The 15,089-nt window shown below is 44.7% G+C and overlaps 2 protein-coding genes across 2 annotated transcripts; both read left to right on the top strand.

The window, feature by feature from the left end:
* Positions 1–1,166: 1,166 nt before the first annotated feature.
* LOC127001066 (cyclin-dependent kinase inhibitor 1C-like) lies at positions 1,167–2,561 on the top strand. The gene is made up of 3 exons (XM_050865236.1): positions 1,167–1,466; positions 1,762–1,886; positions 2,525–2,561. The coding sequence occupies exons 1-3, from the start codon at positions 1,167–1,169 to the stop codon at positions 2,559–2,561; spliced, it is 462 nt and encodes a 153-aa protein (XP_050721193.1).
* A 13-nt stretch (positions 2,562–2,574) lies between these two features.
* On the top strand, positions 2,575–13,006 carry LOC127001190 (clotting factor G beta subunit-like). The gene is made up of 9 exons (XM_050865405.1): positions 2,575–2,776; positions 3,676–3,855; positions 11,099–11,149; positions 11,282–11,541; positions 11,655–11,758; positions 11,897–12,065; positions 12,199–12,298; positions 12,402–12,571; positions 12,749–13,006. The coding sequence occupies exons 1-9, from the start codon at positions 2,590–2,592 to the stop codon at positions 12,920–12,922; spliced, it is 1,395 nt and encodes a 464-aa protein (XP_050721362.1). The 5' UTR covers positions 2,575–2,589; the 3' UTR covers positions 12,923–13,006.
* The last annotated feature ends 2,083 nt before the right edge of the window (positions 13,007–15,089 follow it).

The raw sequence follows: 15,089 nt of genomic DNA, 5'->3' as shown, positions 1-15,089 counted from the left end.
CACAGGTAAGATCATTGAATATTCTGTGATTATAGGAGTTGGCTGATGAAAATGACACACACACACACACACACACACACACAATCATTTACTGTCATAAGTTTGGAGTATGATAATCTTATGCTTCGTATTTTCATTTCATTTTATTTTACATTTTTTCATCAAAACATTATAACAAAACTACTTTAAACGAAACGACGTTAGGGCAGGACCTGCCAGTAAACCCGAGGTTTTGCAGACTAACTGGGGGACCATACTCCCAAGATGCCGAACGTCCATCAGTAGAGGCGGAAATTTGAAAATACGTATAATAGTATATAATATATATATATATATATAGATATATATATATATATATATATATATATATATATATATATATATATATATATATATATATATATATATATATATATATATATATATATATATATATATATATATATATATATATATATATATATATATATATATATATATATATATATATATATATATATATATATATATATATATATATATATATATATATATATATATATATATATATATATATATATATATATATATATATATATATATATATATATATATATATATATATATATATATATATATATATATATATATATATATATATATATATATATATATATATATATATATATATATATATATATATATATATATATATAATGGACCTGGGAAATACCCGGGAGCACATTATCTAACAAACTAACGGGGAGCATACCACAGGGAGGATGTTGCTTCCCTCACTCGACGCCTGCACCTGCGACGGTCCTTACGAGCAAGCCCCCACGTAGTTACCCTTCCCATCAAAAGCCACTCATAACAGGATCGGTCAACTTGCCCCATCCATGAGTTACGTGGGAGTCCCCTTGGTCTACTCGACTCAGGGCTGCCTCGTAAACAAACAACCCTTGAGCAGGATCGGCGTCCGGGATGTGTGCCACGTGCCCATACAGCCGGAGTAGGCGTCCACAGACTAAGATGGTAACAAGATTCGTTTTAGCTTTATGAAGCAATCGCTGGTTTGAGTCGAAGTCACTCCAGGCAGGAGCAGGCCTATCCGGGTGAGGAGCGTAGTGCACTCACCCACCCCGCTGTACTGTTGCTCCGTGGTGGGTTGGAGCGTAGGAGTGAACATGAAAATACTAATATATGCCATCTATAACCTTTTAACAAGTCTGGGCTTTTGCTTTATTTTCATCAATTCGCATTTTCTCTCTGTCCCTGTCTCTATTCCCTTCCCTGTCCCTGTCCCTATTACCGTTCCTGTCCTTGTTCTCGCCCCTGTCCCTGTCCCTGTTCCTGTCCCTGTCCTTGTCCCTGTTCCCGTCTCTGTTCCCGTCCCTGTCCCTGTTTCCATCCCTGTTCCCGTCCCTGTCCCTGTCCCTGTTCCCGTCCCTATCCCTGTTCCCGTCCCTATCCCTGTTCCCGTCCCTGTTCCTATTTCCGTCCCTGTCCCTACCCCTGTTCCCGTCCCTGCCCCTGTTCCCGTCCCTGCCCCTGTTCCCTGTCCCTGTCCCTGTTCCCTGTCCCTGTCCCTGTCCCTGTTCCCTGTCCCTGTCCCTGTCCCTGTTCCCTGTCCCTGTCCCTGTCCCTGTCCCTGCCCCTGTTCCCGTCCACGTCCCTGTCCCTTCCCCTGTTCCCTGTCCCTGTCCCTGCCCCTGTTCCCTGTCCCTGTACCTGCCCCTGTTCCCTGTCCCTGCCCCTGTTCCCTGTCCCCGTTCCCTGTTCCCTGTCCCTGTCCCTGCCCCTGTTCCCGTCCACGTCCCTGTCCCTGTTCCCGTCCCCGTCCCTGTTCCCTGTCCCTGTCCCTGTCCCTGCCCCTGTTCCCTGTCCCTGTCCCTGTCCCTGCCCCTGTTCCCTGTCCCTGTACCTGCCCCTGTTCCCTGTCCCTGCCCCTGTTCCCGGTCCCCGTTCCCTGTTCCCTGTCCCTGGCCCTGCCCCTCTCTCTCTCTCTCTCTCTCTCTCTCTCTCTCTCTCTCTCTCTCTCTCTCTCTCTCTCTCTCTCTCTCTCTCTCTCTCTCTCTCTCTCTCTCTCTCTCTCTCTCTCTCTCTCTCTCTCTCTCTCTCTCTCTCTCTCTCTCTCTCTCTCTCTCTCTCACAGTATCTCAAAGTTTTCCCAGTGTGTCTGAGGGCGGCAAGACATTTTAAAGACAGAGAAGTGGCGCGTTTCGGACACCGCGTCCCGGATTAAACAGGTTTGGGACACAACGGTAAGACGTGGTTTAGTCGTCCCTGTATCTAATATTTGTTTTAGCAGTTGAGCAGATTTGTTGAGATTGTGGAATTATTTTTTTTCGATATAGAATTATGTCAACTTAAGATTTGAATGAGTTAATTGTCGAGTCATATAAGGAATAGAATTATACGCTAATCAACACTATACAAACCACGATTCCCTTGACGAAACTATAAAAAAACAAGGTACTCATGCCCACTACGTACAGCACGGGTATCAATGTTGTGTTGGTGCTCCTCTCCACATGGACGGCAGGCAGCAGGAGTCACGGGCACAAGCCATGCGGTGGTAGCACATGGTCAGGGTTCGCCACGCAACACATGTTGATGATAAAAAACAAAAAAACCGGTTTGAGGCACTACCCCGTTGGCTTTACACACACGGACCAAACAGCAGGCTTGGAGAAAGTGGCAGGCCAGTCGACGGTCAGGCAGCGGCGCGGCGTGATGGGGTGCCTTGGTGTGTTGTGGCTGTACCTTGCGGCTCAGGTGCTCGCAGTCCACACAGGTATGTACTTTGGATGCAGGTGTGTTTGAACAGTGTGTGCCTCTCTCGACTCCTTGATTCCTGTCCTCTCGTCCACTGAAACATCCTGCACATTATGCTTACTTATCGGAAAGGAGCTTTATTTTTCTACGTCCTGACCTATAGCGCCGGCAGGCTTTCTTTTAGGAGCCCGTCATGGCGCACGCAAGTGTTTATAGAGGCGGCATCCATTCTTGGCTCATGCTCATTGTTGATTTAATTAGAACAGGTGCTCTAGAGTCTAGAGTCCGGGTTGATAGGTGGCCTTCAGAACAGCATGTGGATAGTCTGAGGCCACTCGGCGAAAGTGAAACGCCTTTAGAGAGAAGGGATGAGTGTCCTTGGCCTGATAAATGAACCTCAGATGAGCAGCAAGAAAACCAAGTGACGCAAAACAGAAAAGAAAATATGAAAAGTAAACCTGCAGAGTGGGATGAGCGTCCTTAACCTTCGCCTGATACACGAACCTTTCATCAGCAGCAAATAGACCTCGTAAAGCAGAACAAATACTTTAGTTTACAACATAAATAACAGCCTTCTTTTAACTCGAATCGTTTAACAAGTCAATCATCACACGCCTTCCGAGGGAGGATATGATTAGTGTCCTCTAGTTAAACCTGAAACAGAGGAAGAGCAACATAACAGCGGCCAGGCGTTCACGAAGTGGCGCCGGCAGGCAGGTCAGCGGAAGGTTAGCGAGGGTGCGTATTCCTCGCCATCACCAGCACCGTTACATCACCACTACCTCAACCACCTCAGCACCGCCTCACTATATCCTTTACAATGTCACCGCCACCATTACATCACCACCACCACCCTCACTCCATGTTCTACGATTATGTTTTTCATTCATCAAAACTCATGACTCATTTCTTTCTCAGAGGCCGCGGACATTATATTCCCCGGCCAGCTGGACCACGTCGAGGGTGACACTTGCCGCACAAACACGGGCGGCTCAGGCAGGTGTTCCCAGGCCTGCCAACACTCGCCTGGCCTCGGTGACCCACCCAAGTGCGGCATAAAGGACTCCAAGTTTCTCGTCTGCTGTGAACCAAACTTACGTAAGTGTGAGGCAAGCGACCTTTATGCTCCCGAATTAGTATATAATCAGAACGCTGTGGATCTCATATTCTTATAGTGATTTGGAATTCGTTTACAGATTTGAAGGTGTCGATAAACGCGGTAACAACGTCATTGACTAGAAGTAAATATTTCATAAGAATTATACTTTTTGGTTAATATCACAGTAGAAAAACTAGTTCAAATTTGTTTATATTAATTTTCACTTCATTAAACATAGAGTATTGTAATGATGGAAAAATTTGGTTGCCGTAGATAAGAAATACCGGTGTGTGTGTGTGTGTGTGTGTGTGTGTGTGTGTGTGTGTGTGTGTGTGTGTGTGTGTGTGTGTGTGTGTGTGTGTGTGTGTGTGCGCGCGATTTTTTTTTGTATGTGTGTGTGCGCGCGCGATTGTTTTCTTATTTGTGTGTGTGTGTGTGTGTGTGTGTGTGTGTGTGTGTGTGTGTGTGTGTGTGTGTGTGTGTGTTTACAGCAAAGGAATCAGTTCGAGGGCATAACAAAGGAAACAATAATGAAAAAAAAGCCCGCTACTCACTGCTCCTAAAAAGAGTTAGAGGAGTGTCCGAAAGATAGGTCAAATTCGGGAGGAGAGGTGTCCTGGTACCCCCCCTTCTTGAAAGAGTTCAAGTCGTAAGCAGGAGGAAATACAGATGAAGGAATATTGTTCCAGAGTTTACCAGCGTGAGGAATGAAAGAGTGAAGATGCTGGTTAACTCGTGCGTAAGGGATTTGGACAGTAAATGGAAGAGCTTGAATAGCAAGTCGTGTATGGCGAGGTCTCGGGAAGGGGGGGGCGGCATGCAGTTAGCAAGTTCAGAAGAGCAGTCAGCGTGAAAATATCGATAGAAGATAGAAAGAGAGGCAACATGGCAGCGGAATTTAAGAGGTAGAAGACTATCAGTAAGAGGAGGAGAGCTGATGAGACGAAGAGCCTTAGCCTCCACTGTGCCAAGAGAGCTGTGTGAGTGGAGCCCCCCCACACGTGAAATGCATACTCCATACGAGGGCGGTCAAGGCCCCTGTATATGGATAGCAACTGCGCAGGGGAGAAGAACTGGCGGAAACGATACAGAACGCCCAACCTCGAGGAAGCTGATTTAGTGAGAGAGATGTGAAGTTTCCAATTATGATTTTGAGTTAAGGATAGACCGAGGATGCTTAGTGTTGAAAAAGATGACAGCTGAGTGTTGTCGAAGAATAGGAGATAGGTGTTTGGAAGATTGTGTCGAGTTGATAGGTGGATAAATTGGGTTTTTGAGGCACTGAAGGACACAAGGTTCCTTTTACCCCAATCGTAAATGATAGCAAGGTCTGAGGTTAAGCGTTCTGCAGCCTCCAGTCTGGAGTCACGTAATTCCTGTTGAGAGGGTCTTCTATTGAAAGAAGTTGAATAATGCAGAGTGGAGTCATCAGCGTATGAGTGGATAGGACAGTTTGTTATGGAAAGAAGATCATTGATGAATTACAAGAAGAGAGTGGGTGATAGAAGAGAGCCCTGTGGAACACCACCGTTGATAGGTTTAGGGGAAGAACAGTGACCGTCTACCACAACAGAGATAGAATGGCCGGAAAAGAAACTGGAGATAAAGGAAAAGAGGGGAGTTTAGAGAGCACAGACTTGTGCCAGACTCTATCGAAAGCTTTCGATATGTCTAGAGCAACAGAGAAAGTTTCACCGAAACGGCTAAGAGAGGATGACCAAGAATCAGTTAAGAGAGTAAAAAGATCGCCAGTAGAACGCCCCTTGCAGCACCAATAGTGGTGATCAGATAGAAGGTCAGAAGCGGAAAGGTGTTTTTGAATCTTCCGGTTAAGGATTGATTCAAAAGCTTTAGAGAGACAGGAAAGTAAAGCTATAGGGCGGTAGTTTGAGGGACTAGAACAGTCACCCTTCTAAGGCACAGGCTGTATGAAGGCATACTTCCAACAGGAAGGAAAGGTAGATGTTGACAGGCAGAGGCGAAAAAGTTTGACCAGGCAGGGTGTCAGCACGGAGGCACAGTTTTTAAGGACAATAGGAGGCACTCCATCAGGACCATAAGTCTTCTGAGAGTTGAGGCCAGAGAGGGCATAAAAAAACATCACTGAAGAATCTTAATAACAGGCATAAGGGAGTCAGAGGGGGGATGAGTAGGAGGAATATGCCTAGAATCGTCCAGAGTGGAGTTGTTACAGAAAGTTTGAGCGAAGAGTTCAGTCTTAGAGATAGGTGAGACGGCAATGGTGCCGTCAAGGTTAAGGAGAGAAGAGAAAGAAGAAGTGAAGTTGGTGGAGATATTTTTTGGCTAGGTGCCAGAAGTCTCTGGAAGAACTAGAAAAAGCAAGGTTTTGACATTTTCTACGAATGAAAGAGCTTTTGGTATGTCGAAGAATAGATTTGGCACGATTTCGGGCAGAAATGTAAAGATCATGGTTAGTGGGAGTTCGAAGACTCTGGTACCTTTTGTGAGCTGCCTCTCTATCTTTAACAGCACGAGAACAAGCGTGATTATACCAAGGCTTTTAGCATGAGGAGTAGAGAAAGTACGTGGAATGTATGCCTCCAATCCAGAGACAATCACCTCTGTGATGCTCTGGGCACACACAGAGGGGTCTCTCTCCTGGAAGCAGTAATCATTCCACGAGAATTTTTGTTGCCGAACGTTGAACACCTACTAATTTGGCAATGTCCTTTGTATGGTGGGGAGACCAAAAATGTACTGCATATTCCAAGTGGGATCCTACTAAATTATTGTATAGCGGAAGTATTACTTTTTTTTTTTAATAAAAAGTTTCTTTTAATGAAGCTCAACATTCTGTTTGGTTTATTTGCTGCATTGATGCATCGCTGTGATAATTTGAGGTTTCACGCGATTATGACACCCAGGTCCTTGACGTAAAGAACGCTTTTGAGTTTGACGCCACGCATTTCGTAATCGAACTTCTTATTTCTTATTCCAACTTGAAGGACCTGGCACTTATCTACATTAAAGGACATCTCACATCTATCAGACCAAGCTGAAATTTTATGGAAATCCTCTTGGAGGCTTTGTCTCTCTTCGTCAGTGAGAACCGAGTTACCAATCTTTGTTGTCTGCAAATTTACTAATTAAATTATTGATTCTAACATCCACGTTGTTGATGTAAATAATGAAGAGCACTGGGCCAAGGACCGAGCCGTGAGGGACGCCACTAGTGACTGGCGCCCACTTGGAGTTAAATCCGTCGATGATAAATCTTTGTGGTCTGTTGCTCAATCAATTCGCGATCCATTGCTGTACTTGACCTAGTTGCTTTAATTTATAAAGAAATTTATAATGTGGAAATTTATCAAACGCTTTCTAGAAATCAAGCTAGCGGAGGTGGGCGCGGTACTGAAAAATCTGTGGTGCGGTTCCGGTAGTGCGGTACTTTTTCCGGAGTAGTGCGGTTGCGGTAATGCGGTCCCATTTTTTTCTTTCCCAGAGCGGTAAGCGGTACTGCGGTAGCGGTAGTAAAAATAAAAACTTCAGTGCCTATCCTGGCTATCCAAACAAAGCAAATATGCTTAAAATAGTACACTTGCCTTAATTTACAATAGATTTTCCCAAAATAAAAGCAATAATAATCAAACAGCTACAAATCCACTTTTGGAACCAATTTATTTAATACTTATCATATTTTATACACTGCAACTTTCCGAAGGAGGAGGGAGAGGACAGGGAAAGGGGAAGAGGAGAGATCAGCGTCATGTGAGAGAAGGAAGTGGGGGGTGGGAAGGAAGGAAGGAAGGAAGGAAGGGTGGTGCGACCTTGAATAACAGCTGCAGTAGTCAGGGAGGAAAGGTAGGGAGGATATGGGGGAGTGAAGGGGACGGTGAGGAGGGCAGGAAGGGGAGGAATTCTCCGGTGTTTGAGGGAAAACGAAAGATTACTAATATTGTAAAGTCATGACGGGAACAGTGTGAAACATTATTCAAACTGTCAAACATACTAAGACAAAACACATCAACTGGTACTAGCGAGGCATCGACCGTGGAAAAGCTCTAAGCGCTGGCATCTCAGGCCTCAGCGAAGCAGCCACGTGGAAATCATATCTACGCTTTACCTGATATACTAATCTTTTCACTCGTCGCCTGGCTTCATGATAAAGTCTAATAATTTCGAGCGTGTTTTGCTCTTTCTTTTAGCCTGTAAGACCATTTTCTCTCCCTAACATAATGTGTAATATCACTATTAAACCAAGGTGGACTTTTATTAATGTTACTTCGCTTCTCGCAAAATGGGACAAATGTGTTCTGCTGAGTAAGTAAATGATTTATAAAGTTTAGCCAGGCTTTCTCTGATAGTTGTATTTGTTTGTTTTTTGTCGGATTTCTACGAAATTTGCTCTTTTGAAATTGGGCACCCTTACTTTATTTTCAGTCACTGTTGTTTGAGCTCTAATGTCGACGCGCACTAATTTATGATCGCAAGAACTGAGGTGTTCTCCTACCGTGACATTACTGACTAGGTTATCTTGGGTCGCTATGACAAGGTCTAGTATGTTATTTTCTCGAGTTGGTTCAGTAACCATTTATTTGGTTTAGGTAAATTTCTTCTAAAAATTCGTTCATTTCATGTGACTTGCCTTCCGTATCCGACAGTGTCGACCAGTCAGTATGAGGGCGATTAAAGTCTCCTAATATCAGTGAGTCGCTGTTATTAAGTGACTGCCTTAAAACGCTGTACATTTCAACATCTTCGAGTGATCGCCCCGGAGGCTTGTAGGAGACGGATATATTTAAATTATTTTTTACAATGTTTACTCGCACGCACAAATGTTCAACGTTACTGTCTCTTGGTATTCTGTCGGTAGGTTGCAAATAGCTTTTGACGTAAAGGGCGACACCACCACCTCTACGGTTGACACGATCTTTGTTGAAGAGTCTGTAGCCATCAATGTTGTATTCTGAACTTAGATCAATATTTGTGGTATCGATAAATGTTTCGGTTAAAGCAATTACGTCAAAATTTTCTGTTGAAGCAAGACATGTCAATTCATCAAACTTGTTTCTTAGGCTACGTGCATTGAAACTTACGACTTTAATGTTATCTTAAGGTTTAGTAATAGAGGTGGTGTTACTTGCGGGTTCACGGTTTCGAGTTTGTTGTGTTGCATTCCATCTGTTTACATGGGCGGGGTGGAGGGACGCGGCCAAGGGCATTTTTTTGTTCCGGTGTTACGTACTGCGTCGTTAAGGAGCCTTCCGAATCTGGCTGCCCCGACGGAGGACAGATGGAGTCCGTCTCTTTGGAAGAGCTCACCCTGGCCGGAGATATTGTCCCAGGCGTTAAAGAACTCGACGTCAGGTCCCTGCAAAGGGTCTGTAGGCGGTTAAGGCTGAAGGCCATGCGGAAAAGTGGCTCTCCGCCGACATCCGTGGTAGAATTCCTGAAATCACAATATTAGGGAATTTAGATTTTTACTGCTGGATAAACGGTAGGGTAAGGTGGGGTAAGATGGCCCCCTGGGGTGATAGGCCCCCCCTGGGTTTTGTCTTTCTTTCTTTATTTTCTTAACCAGTCACATGATCAAGTAGGCAACGCCAACTCTGTGCTCACAGGAATTACTGGAGTAAACAATGGACAGTTGTTCTGGCCACAAGGGGACATTTCTTCTTTTTGACTAATTTCTTGTAAGTTTTCAGTGATTTTGATAATACCGACAAAGAACTGTAGAGTTAGCCTGATGGCTATGGATACTTGCTCTAAGATGTCTAGACCATATTGCATGTGATTATACTCTGTCTACTTACTTGTAGGAAAGATGGTGACATTTTGTGTATATATGAGTTGCCAGGGTAAGAGGCCCCCTGTGCCTTTGGGGTAAGTTGCCCACATGGAGGCCTTTTACCCCACATGTGGGATTGTCTTGTGTAATTATCTCAGAGCTCTCATTTATTATCAGCAACTCATCCATTATCATCAAAAAGAAAAAAAACTCCATCTCCAGCTTTGTCTGATGAGGATGAATGGCCTTGTTTGGTGTATGGGCAACCATTTGCTAATAGCAGACCTTCAGAAAAATGGCTCCAATGTCGAGGTTGTAGAAATTGGTCACTTGCCAAATGCACAAATGGAGTAGGCCTAGATCTGTATGTAAGTCAAAACTGCGAGTCTGATTAGACATTACAGTATTGCTATAAATAAAAAAAATAGCAGTACTGTAATACCTAATCAGACTCGCAGTTTTGACATACATACAGATCTAGGCCTACTCCAGTTGTGCATTCTGCATGTTTAAGTTTTGAAAGGCATCCATAAGTGAGCACTTTTGAGTTTGAGACTATAAGGAAGTTGGTGTTTTTAACTGTTTCAGATATCAATATTCAACAGAAAGGACATATTTTATCAAATTAATTGAATATTTAGTTCCATATATTTTTCATGAAAGTAGATGTTCCTTTTCTTACAAAAATTCAGAAGAAAGGGAAGCTAGTCTAATATTACTAGTCTAAAAGAAGGGAATACCTTTTAGAAAATTAATTAATTTTTTAGTTTTACATTCTGTTTATTAGGAGATACAAATTTGACTGTGTTCCTATATTTCATATTAAGAGAGATTTATAGGGTGTAGTTTTCAAAAAGGGAATACATTTTATATTTTTATAATGTGAAAAAAAATATTTTCCTTATGTGTCTGTGAATTTTATTATTGTAAACCAGAGTGGGGAAAAAGGCCTACCCGGGGGGTTTCTTACCCCACATGCGGGGTAAGAAGCCCCCTTTATTATTTTTTTAAAATTGTCATTATAATAAAGTCAAAATCATAATGAGTGGATATAATATATTCCATAGATAGGCCTCAGCGTAAGCTTTCAACAGAACTTTTTTTCAAAATTCTATTGCAAAAATGTGGCTACAACAGGTCCTGGCCCACAGAGCAGCTCTTCATGAGAGAGAGAGAGAGAGAGAGAGAGAGAGAGAGAGAGAGAGAGAGAGAAGAGAGAGAGAGAGAGAGAGAGAGAGAGAGAGAGAGAGAGAGAGAGAGAGAGAGAGAGAATCCCTTAGAGAGAGAGAGAGAGAGAGAGAGAGAGAGAGAGAGAGAGAGAGAGAGAGAGAGAGAGAGAGAGAGAGAGAGAGAGAGAGAGAGAGAGAGAGAGAGAGAGAGAGAGAGAGAGAGAGAGAGAGAGAGAGAGAGGGGGAAGGGGGGGCGGTCGTCATCCATCACCACAGTCAGCGTAACACTGGTAACACTGCCAACACAACTCCTCGCCGTTGCAGGTGGTGGGCCGCAGCCTTCCACAGACATCGCCCCGCCCAGCGTCCCATTCGGTGAGTGTTCCACCACCCGCAGGTCTACAGGTCTCAGCAGGCACAGGTATTGAAGCTGATGCATTCATGTTCAACACAGTATGGAATTGTAAACTGCTATCAGTAGTAAAACCCTCCATTATTTTTTTTCAGAATGTGGAATAAACGCATTAGAGAATGCTTTCATCTTCCCGGGTATGCCAGGAACAGGGGATGTGCTCATACTGCGCCCAGAAGCAGTTCCTGATCCTACTTTACCCAAGGTTCAAGAAACGACAATCGCTCGCCCCAACATTACTGGCGTGTCAAAAATAAGTAACAGGGATTTAATGGCTCAACCACCGCCCCCAGTGAGGATACCGCCACCAGCAGTAGGCGGTAGGCCGGTCCTCCGACATGCCTGGCCCTGGATGGTATGTGCCGGAGCGTTACGAACACGGGTAAAAGTTATACAAGCATGAATAACATGTTGCAAACGACTAAACATTTGGTACCGTGCCTCAATGCCTTGTTGTTGCTCCTGTAGGCCTTGATTGGGCAGAGGGACGCCCACGGAATCGGGTGGTTCTGCGGCGGGGTGTTGATAAACGACCGATGGGTCCTCACAGCTCTTCACTGCTTCTTTAACAAGTGAGTGGCTGTTCATATAAATTTTTAAACTTTAGTATAACAGAAAAATGGACACTTCACTATCTGGTCCATACTGAATGTCCTGCCTATCTATGTATCTATCATCTATTAAAAATTGAATACATAAACGCTCTGTAGCAATGCTGATGTGGTGCGTCTTGGTGAGCATGACTACAACGATGATTATGACGATGCGAATCACAAAGACTTTTCTGTGGCCGAAACGGTGCTCTACCCAGACCACAACCGCCCCGAGGCCTACCATGACCTTGCACTCCTCAGACTGGCATCCAGGGTCGCCCTGAAGGTCAGTCTTCCTTGTAATTGCTATTTACATTTGACGTAGAATGTTCGGGAGGAAGTAATCATCAGAATATCAACCATCTTGAGCACCCAGTAGAGAAGGAGAGACATTTTTAGCGATTTTCTCTCGGCTTCAGGATCACATCAGTCCTGTCTGCCTGCCCTGGGGGAAGGAGAGCGACAAAGATCTCCTGAACCACCGGGCGACGCTTACAGGCTGGGGCGACACACAGTTTGGTCAGTAGCAGTCTTTTCGTCAACAGTGTTTTGGCTCCGCCACATCTTAGCTGCAAACGGATAGCCAAAAGATGGCCTCATTATTCTAGGCTCCATTTTTCAGGTGGGAAGCCTAGCTCTGTCCTCCAGGAGGTGGAGGTGACGGTGTTCTCGCCGGGGCAGTGTGACCGAAGCTACTCCAACCTGCCACGCTACCCATCAACCTGGCCTCGTGGCATCGGGCAAGAGACCCTGTGTGCCGGAGATCTCGCTGGAGGCCGGGACGCTTGCCAGGTACTCCTTTGACTGGACCGAGGTCAAGGCGAGGCAACGCCCCTCATAGCGTATGCCAATATTGACTGATTGATTGATTGATTGTATTCTGGCGCGTAGGTTTGCAGAAAGTGATGAGCTGCGCTGGGCCGCTCCTTTGACTTAGCAATGACTCACCCTTGTGTTTTCCTCCATCAGGGTGACTCTGGCGGGCCTCTGGTGACGGAGGATGCTCGTGGACACTATGTGTTGGCGGGCATTATATCACGGGGCTACGGCTGTGGCCACAAAGACTACCCTGGCCTGTACGCCAACCTGCGCCACCCGCCCTACCTCGCCTGGATCAAGAAGGTCGCGTTTGCCACGCCATGAACCTTATATGTTTCGTGGGTGTTTGTTACTGCCTCGTGTACACTAAAACAGCAATCACTATAAATAAATAGATAAAATGAAGAACATTAACTCATCTTCGCTTCCTACGCAAATAAGACATATCCTCACCAGGATGGCAGCTCACCAGATGTCATATCTATCTTGGGTACCTGACCTTTCAAAACATAATTTTTAAACGCCGTGGTGTAGTGATTAGCACGCCAGCTACGAATACACGGGCTTTGGCTGAGTCTTGGCCCAGACAGACAGTGCGCAGTTCATGCAGCTGTCCATCTTCCGTTCCGGGCAGGTCAAGAAATGGGGCACCAAGGGAAACCTGCGGAAGGCAACTGAGATAACCCGGATGTCACACGAGCCCTGTGTCCCGGGGTATTGGGTTACTTCCCGCGACGGGCTCAACGACCAGTGCGACGGAGATGACCACCGAGGCCGCGCGCAGCTTTTGTATCCACTCTTGTGTTTCAGGTGCAGACAATTACTCCTGAGCTCTCCCTTTCCCAGAGTGTGCTGACATTCACAACAAATTGCCTCATAGAGCACCTCTCCCGGCTTCATATTTGACCAACATTTTAATCGTTGTAACTATTCTTCTTTGTCATTTTACATCCTTGCATTCACACACTTGGAGTCTGTTCCAAGCACATGACTGGAAGTAGCGTATGATCAACCTTCTTTGTGGCAACCAAACAATTCAGTTTTTTACTTAACTGCTCTGCAAGTCTCACAGCTGTGCAACGGAATATGTAAGAACGTTGTGAGCAGACTCATTTTCCTCTATATAGTACGTACATGTACGTCATAATAGTCAATATTGTGCCTAATATGAAGGACATTATATTAAACAAAATGAGTCACCTTACATCATGTGTAGCTTTTATATCCTTCTACATTTTTTTCTTAAGTTTTTATAACCTTCTGCTCATATTTGACCTTGGGCTGAATTTCATGTTTCAACGTGCTTTATCAATCTGGCTTAAGCAAGGAGCTTGAAATGGTTTCCTTTTTGTATTCTACTACTTGTTGAGAAGTTTGGTGACACTTTCGTTAATTTTTTTATTGTTAAAGTTCCCCCGTTGTATGGGCTCCTTAACTGCCTTGAATAATAAATGCTGACCGGGGAATTCTTCTACGCAAGTTCATTGAGTTTGTAAGACTCCGAGGAATTCCTTCTCTTCTTAGGTTGATTTCGATTTCTAATCTCTCACAAATCTTGGCATTCTAAACTACCCTCTTGCGGTTTTCATCCTTCTCTTTGAACTTTTTATCTCCAGTTTTCTTTCAGGCCGATTTATCGCTTCTGTATATGACTGACTCTGTTCTGCCTCAAACTTATCAACGGTGGTGCTATGCAGGGCTCTGTTCTGTCTAACACTCTTTCTGTTGTTCATTAAGACATTTTCAAAGCAAGCCATTCTGCCTACTCCCACGCCGATGACTCTACTCCGCATTAGTCATCATCCTGTAGCTCCGGACCCGCCCAAGGGAATGACAGAACTCAAGGCTGGACGCTACAGAACGCTTGACCTCTGACCTTGTTAGGAAGTGTCCTATAAAAGAAAAAGACCTTTGTACGCAAATGATTTTGACGTTATTACGCTGTCCTGCTCTCTCTCTCTCTCTCTCTCTCTCTCTCTCTCTCTCTCTCTCTCTCTCTCTCTCTCTCTCTCTCTCTCTCTCTCTCTCTCTCTCTCTCTCTCTCTCTCTCTCTCTCTCTCTCTCTCTCTCTCTCTCTCTCTCTCTCTCTCTCTCTCTCTGTCTGTCTGTCTGTGTGTGTGTGTGTGTGTGTGTGTGTGTGTGTGTGTGTGCGCGCGCGCGGACGTGCGAGCGAGCTCCCGTATCAGTTGCAGTGATACCGACTCGAGGTGGTTAGGTAGTTAAGTGCATAATGGATAACCTACCAACCGCGGGTAGTTACTGTACAATATGAACATAAGAACATAAGAACGCAGGAGTCTGCAAGAGGCCGGTAGGCCTGTACGAGGCAGCTCCTTTGACCCTAAGCTCCCGTGTATCTAACCCCACCTAATATCGCTGTCCATGAATTTATCTAGTCTATTTTTGAATGTGACAATTGTATTGGCACTCACCACATGACTGCTAAGCCTATTCCACTCATCCACCACCCTGTTAGTAAACCAATTTTTGC

The sequence above is a fragment of the Eriocheir sinensis genome, chromosome 20, assembly GCF_024679095.1.
Source record: "Eriocheir sinensis breed Jianghai 21 chromosome 20, ASM2467909v1, whole genome shotgun sequence".
Taxonomy (NCBI): domain Eukaryota; kingdom Metazoa; phylum Arthropoda; class Malacostraca; order Decapoda; family Varunidae; genus Eriocheir; species Eriocheir sinensis.
Note: the sequence above shows the minus strand (reverse complement) of the source record. Positions and strands in the feature narration are given on the sequence as shown.